General features: G+C 39.0%; 1 protein-coding gene across 1 annotated transcript in view; it reads right to left on the bottom strand.

Moving 5' to 3' along the window:
- Nucleotides 1–4959: 4959 nt before the first annotated feature.
- Nucleotides 4960–7430, bottom strand: part of MMRN1 (multimerin 1) — a 47731-nt gene continuing 45260 nt past the window's right edge. Inside the window, exon 8 of the mRNA XM_050896591.1 lies at nucleotides 4960–6633. Within this exon, the coding sequence (XP_050752548.1) occupies nucleotides 6212–6633 (422 nt within the window). The 3' untranslated portion in view covers nucleotides 4960–6211. The remainder of the gene's footprint in view (nucleotides 6634–7430) is intronic.

Below are 7430 nucleotides of genomic sequence, written 5' to 3'. Positions count from 1 at the left end.
AATTTGTAGTGAGGCTTTGTACTTGCGTGGTAACATCGCACGCCCACCATATAAGCTTCATACCACACCACAGAGGTGAAGTCCCACAGGAAAATCTACTTCACACAGTGAAACATGGAAATTGGTTTCCTAGACAACAACTCCATGAGGAAAGTTAGTTTCTATTCTGAAATAATTCAAAATTAAGCCTTTCTATGCCATAGGGGAGACCGCTATAAAAGCTCACCTTTCATACAGCCCCTCTCAGCTGGGCATCCTATTTGTCGGTGAACACTCTCCCTTATTGGTCGAGTATATTAAAATATCTCAGTTTTAATTTATTTTTCTCTTCATCCTTATTTAGGAAGGCATAAGTATTGTTATTTATGCATTTTCTTTAAAGCTTTCCATTGTTTAATTTTGCAGTTGTCTGCTGGATAAAAAAACAACTTGTGGACTGTGTAATATGTGGTTGTTTGTAAGGTACGTCAAACAAGCAAAAGGGTAAAAATTTATTTTATGCTTTACTAGATACAAACAGGGCCTGTGTTATTTCCCTGGCTTATGCATCTGTGCCTTTCCTTCACAATCATTTAAGCATCTGAACTTCCTTTGGGGAAAATGGCCATATGTACTAGTTAAGTCAAAGTCCAAACCTATGCAAACAAGACAAGCCCACAGACAAATTGAAGGGTGGACCTAGATCTGTATCTTCTTCTCTAGAAGCTAGGAGTTCCTCATAGCTCTCATCATATTTCTGTTTAGCTCACAGAAATAATTCACCATGTAAAGCAATGACCTTTAGCACTTTTTGGCCAAGATAGGCTGTATTTAATGCACTGCTGATGGCATTCCACAGTTTCCTTTGCTGCCTTTTAACTTTTAGTGAGATCTCTCTCCTTTTCCTGTAAGCATAGTTCCTGTTTTTCCAGAATTAAATGTATTATGATAATGTGTACCTATTAACAAGCTGTAGTAATGCCCAGGTGTTGGGGCCAAGGTAACAGAGTGATCAACTTGGACCCCAGAAATTATTGACAAAAACCATACTTGAGGTCTACTATGTTCTTCTAGAATGTGTCTAAACACTGAGCCTGAAAATTGTCTCTTGCTTGTATAAGCTGGTAATGGCACTTTCTTTGTCAGGAAGTAATCACAAACAATTTTCTCACATGTATTTTTTCACTTCAGTAAGTAGCAATAAGTAGCCTAGCAATGGATGGCTAAACTTTTTTTTTGTTCCCTTCCAAGGCAATATGCAGAGGAGTCAGAGTAGTCAGATAGAGCTGAGGATAATTCTCTGTCTAAACATGGCCATCATTTTAGTAATTTTTTTTTTAATTGCCACCGTTCTTGACTTTGCCGTTAGGTAAGAAGGAAGAATACTCTAGCAGATGTTTAGTGTCAAATGTGTGATTTCATTTGAGACACACAAGCCTTCATCACGCTAAATCTGTGTGGATGTGAGATACACTGTTTTCCAATAATGGGTTCAAAGAGGTTTCAAAAGGCTCTTGGTATTTATAAAGAACTTCTGGGCACTTCTGATCATTTGTATGGTATCTCCCAACTCCTGCAGATCCAAATAGAAAGCTTTCTGGAAGTACTTGTACACTGTTTGTAAACAGCCATGGTCTGTTTTGTTTGCAACTTGCATTTTCTAAGATAAGAATCTTCAACAGCAACCACCGCAATAAATATTTTCAGAAACACTTCAGTTTGTTTACATGTAGTATGTGAATGCAGAAGACTGTTTTCAGCTAGCAGCCATCACAGATTTCCGAGGGTGGGGAAGCAGGGCAAAGAAGTTCATTACGAGCCAGTGTGTTGGTTGTAACATATCTATAGCAACTTCAGCTCGGAAGCAGCTTGCTGATAAAGTTTTCTTACCAAGCAGTCTTGACTGGAGTCCCATCTAAAGACAGTGTTTTTTTATATCTCACTCTTGACAACTCTCCTGTCATCACTGCTATCATACAAAAACGGAGGATGGGAGCTTTGCAAAGAGAAAATGACTACAACGGGACTTCTACTGTGTATTTTAAATACAAAGTGGTGATAAATACTTGTACATCTTATAGAACTCTGCTGAAAACGTGATTACACCAGGAAGATTTACTAAGTACAAAAACTTTCTCCGCAATAACTAAAGAAGATTCCCGTCTTCTGCTTTTGATAACACTTTAGCATGGGAACTGGAGTACAGGGCTCGGGCTTTCTCGCAGTCAGCTGAGAGTAGAAAGAAGTATGGATTAAGCAAATTAAAACTGGATGAAAAAATGTAGACCTTGCTAACTATGTGATACATCTGATGGCCTGAAGTGGTTAATGAAGTCCATGGAGCTGCTAGGCAATAGTTCCTGCACCCAAGTAGTAGCCACCAGTGAAAGATGTGTAAAGCCATGGCATACATTTTTGTTCTCTGGAAATGTCAAAAGTGGGGTTTTTTTCTTATTTTGTTTTGCATTGTTTTGCACTCCTCTGCTCCCCTGCCTGAATTTAGCTGCTAGGAAGATTCAGTTTTGCAACTGTCTCAAAGCACTTGTTATCCCACTGTCAAAGGTACTTAATCATTAGATACCCACTGGTTTTGGTGGGGTTTAGCTGCAGTGTTGCTTCTAATAGATGCATTCAGCTCAATGCCTGAATTCAGAAATAATGGCTTTCTTCCCGCTTGCTGCCAATGTAGATGTTATTATCTCGGAGAAAAAAAGTAATTGAACAAAAATATCCCAGATGTATGGACAGACAGCAAAACCCATAAGTCAGCATCAGGCAGGCATGTGTTAGCAGGGAAGTTTGGCATGAGGTGGAGCGAAGCAGAGTTGAGCTGGCTATTCAGCTAGAAAAGGTATGTGAGGAAAATAAACTGCTGATCTCAGCATGAATGCTAAGCATATGAGGGGCTGGGGAATGCGTTCAGCGATAACTTCGTTGGTATAGGTGAGGAAATGATAATGCAAGCTCCGGACTAAATTGGACGGGCTTGTCAAAGCCAAACCAGACAAAATGTTGCCATGGTTATTGAGCCACCCAAATAACGAGAACACCGCCCACTCTGAAGTACAAAGGCTCAGGATGGCTTTGTGGTCCCTCACAAGGGCTGTGGGTAGAGATGAGCATTCAGATTTGCTGCCTGCTGTTATTACGGAATGTAAATCAGAGCGTGAAAATGAAAGCAGAGGGGTGACAAGGTGCCTTGGGAACCACCGTTCCTGGTTGATGCCTAAAAAGTTCTCCTGGGAGTTCAGACTGATTGCTGTCTATTCTGCGTAATGGGTAGGCTGACTGATTTTATTGATCCTCAGTTATTTTTCAATATTCTTTGTTTCATTAGTCCGGGCAGCCCAGGTATATAGTCACAAGCCCATAAATAAGCCTCAGTGGCCAATGCAAACCTACCTGCATGGTGAAGAATCTGCATTTTAGTTTTTAACGATAGACAAAGCCAAGTATACTCAGTTTTAATACATCCGAGGAAAGATTTTAATGGATTATTGCACAGGATGAAAAGGGGAGTGTACATTTATCATATTTTTAAAATATTTCTTCCATGTTTTAAATAGTACAATGTGAATAAGCTTCAGTACTACTTTCTATTACGGAAATGATTTTTCTATGTGGTATTCCTACAGATGTGGTTTTAACCAGAATTCTTACTCTACCCCAATGAATTTGGAGTTTTGTGAGAAAAAAGGAGAAAAGAAAAGAGGAAAGAAAACCAGTACAATGACATAGAAAGTATCTAGCTGCCAAGGGAAAATAGCGCCTGTGAAGATGAGGCCCCAGCTTGAAGAATTTAGTGGCAAGGGCAGCAAGGGCGAAGAAAGTCACATTAAAACACAGATGCAGTCTCTGGTGGGTCATTTGAATTTCATCTGCAGAGTAATTTTCATGCCATTTAGCCATAGCCACAGCAGGAATAAAGAGGACTAAACACATTAAAATGACAAAATCATATAAGGAGGGATTTGGGCTTGTGGTCATTATATTTGATAAAATTCAATGATACAGTTGGCTAAGTTAGTACCATATGAAGGATTTTGAGTGTTTACAGAAAAATACGGTATGCAACAGGAGAAAGGTCTGTAGCACACTCATTCAGGGTTCATGGTACATTAAGAATCCATCAGGTACAAAGAAGAAAGGATTTCTAGCCTCAAAAAAACCAAAACAAAAATACAAACAACAGCAAAACATCCCAACCTATTAACAAGATTTGCAGTTGACCCTTAAAGTAGCGGCTCTGTTTTTCGCAGATCCTTCAAGGAAACATAGGATATTTTAATAACTATTTATGTGCTGCAAGATCTCTTAACAATTGATCAGTGGATTTAGAGCCTCAGAAAATGGGCTTGGATTGAAAGCTTTCAACAATTCTCAATTGCTGTCCTTAACCACAAGCCATGGCAGGATGCCCCCTGAAGCTGGGAGAATGCTGTGCAGTGCTGCACACTTCTGTAGTTCCGGTAGCCAGTGCACACAGGCACGTGCCCACAGACACGCTTCAGCACCAATGCTCCTGGTGGAGAATGCGCATTTCAGTTTTGAACAACAAAGTGTAGTTTTATACACCTGAGCAAAGATGTTCTGGATTGTCTTATCTGGCACATACAGCATGGGAGAATTCAGTCTTGTCATGGACATTCATCATAAGACGTGGTAAGGTACCTCATTAACTAAGTAATACTAAGAAGAGAGCTGAAGATTCTCATGTGTTTTCAAGAAAAGTTCCTGACAGTGGAAAACAAAATAATTCAGGGAGCTTCAAAACTTTCTGGGCTTCAATAAATTGGCATAGATCACTGGAGCATGCCAATTAACAATAACTGAATGTAAGGGCCACGGAAGGAGAGCGTCTGCTCCTTTAAGGGTAGCTGGTCAAAGGAGCCATAAACAAGAACATGCAGAGACAAACCTGCCTGACACATGGTAAGGGAGGTAGCGATGAGAACAAAACTGGTCAGTAGCACTAATTGGTAAGGACATGTGGAGTGTGAGAAAGTTTATTTTTTCAGCTGGGAGGATAAGGAAAAGGAGGGAAACAAACACACAGAGACGTAAAACCTGATCAATTAGCATTAACAAAGGCAATAACCAGACACAAACCTGGTCAGTCACACCAGCCGATGGGATATCAAGAAACTGCAGCAACCCAGGACTTCGCAACTGATAAGGATGCAAACCTGAGGGTTTATTTTTTCAGGCAGTCATAGCATGAACTAAAAATTTTTTTTTTATTGGATTGGTGCTTGGAAATCACATTCTGGTTTATGGGGACTGAAGTTTATTTCATCTTGCCTCAGTAGTTAATGAATATAACGCAGAAACAAACAAAATCATACATTTATAGAGCTCAAACTTAGAAAGTACTATGATTATCTCATTTAACCTTGTGCACTTTATCGGCCAAAGTTTACATGCTAAAATCTGTGTGAAGCCAATATAACAATGTTTGCTCAAAAACATATCACCTAAGGAAAATCCAGCTGTGGTTTAAATGCTTCAAGCAACAGAGAGACTCCACCAAATCCGTTATAATGTTTTTCCCATGACTAATTATATTCACTGCTAAAATGAGCTCCTTATTTCTAATCTGAATGTATCAACATGCAGCTTTTAAGTATTCCCTCTTGGTTTTTTTTTTGCTAGATAAAAAAACAGTTTGTTATCATACTGGTTACATAAAAAATCATGAATCAATTAAACGCTGACATATCAAGGTATGTGGTGAATAATGTCAGGCAAAATGAAAAAGAAATACATTTTTTCCAAACATAATATATACACATGATTATCACTTGATACAATGAGCTAAGTCATAAACCAGCATGTAAGTCATCAAAATCTATCCATCACCTTTGGTATGCACTCAGGTTGTAAAGGAATAATCAAAACCAACTTTGATTTGTCTTGAGAACTGATTTTCAGCAACCTTGTGTAAGTATGTTTATGCAATGTAAATGTAGAACATAATTAGATTTGTGCTTCCCAGACATGTTTATATAAGGAAGATGCTTATTCTTCCCCCATCTCCAACCTGTGGACTCTCTTTGTAGATGTGCACACAGCTACAACCAAGCAACTTCTTGGAAAATCAGCACTTCAAACGCCATCACATTGGTTACTTTGAGAAACTTACTGCTGTTGAAGAAACAAAATATTTAAAGGCAAAGATAAATTCACATGCAGATTGCTTGATTTGATGGTAACTGTTTACATTATGACTGACTTAGGTACGATACAACAAGTAACCACTAAACGTAGTTACTGGCGGATACTTAGCTGGTATAGAGCCAGTTGCCAGTCTGAGCCAGACTTCTTGGCCATAATTTAACTCTAATAAAGCATTTCCAGTAATTACTCTGTCGGTATACTTGTTACTATTAATATTTTCAGCCTGAAAAGTGAGTTTGTCTATTCCATCAATGACCAGATAGCCAGAGGCACGGGGACTAAATGATTCAATGGTATATTCAAAAACGTAGACCCCCAGATACGGAACATGGAACTTCCCGGTTGCTGGGGCAAATGAAGCTCCGTAGTTGACATCCAGATTGTTAAATCTGATGGGTCCTGGAGTCGTCATTCCATACGTATGAGAGGCAAAAAAAGCCACCATAGGTGCGTATCTGTATGATCCTTTTGAAAAATCTGGAAAGGAATAAAGAACAATTTCAAGTAATGTTACATTGTAGAAAGGCAACTCAGACCAGCCAGAAGAGCAAAAGCAGCTTTTCTGAAGTCACATCATCCAGTAGCTTGAGCAACTGAAACATAGTATTTCTTTATAAACACAGAGTTTTTCTGTATTGTATAAAAAGTAATTTTCTTCACAATTAGTGCTAGGTGTATCCACAAAAGAATAATTTTAGAAACAGCAAGGGAACTTTATGTTTGTCTGTACTATGTTGTCATTAAGGGAGCTGCTATTTTTCTTTTCTTTCTCCCCCCCCCCCCCGGAAGTTTTTCCTACCCCAGGATCTCTTTCATTGTTCATCTGTGTGCGCTGAAGCCAAGAATTTTCTCCACAAATCTTAGACAAACACGGAAGAGGTTTAGCACTCCTGACATTAAATGAGGGAATAAAAGTACATGTTTTTCTCTTCAAGCTGAGCCTGCACACTATGATTCCCTGCCACTGTACAAATGATTTTATTCACTATTCATATGCTGTCATGAGTGAGAATCAGCCAAATGGCTGCTGAAAGCTGCATAAAATTCACATTCCATGTGGCCTGGATGTAAATTATTTATTTGTTTTCTGGACTGAATAAGCACAGTTTCCACTTTTCTTTTTTTGAAATATCTTTTAAGGGCTGCATCCTTTGCTGATGAAAATCAGAGGCATGCCTAAAATGACACCTTGAGGCCATAGTCCCACACATCATGGTAGCTACTGGTATTTATAGAGCATTTATTGCCATGCTGAAGCTGGTATTCCCCAGTGA

The sequence above is a fragment of the Gymnogyps californianus genome, chromosome 4 (assembly GCF_018139145.2).
Source record: "Gymnogyps californianus isolate 813 chromosome 4, ASM1813914v2, whole genome shotgun sequence".
Taxonomy (NCBI): domain Eukaryota; kingdom Metazoa; phylum Chordata; class Aves; order Accipitriformes; family Cathartidae; genus Gymnogyps; species Gymnogyps californianus.
This window is presented reverse-complemented; position numbering and strand designations above follow the sequence as displayed.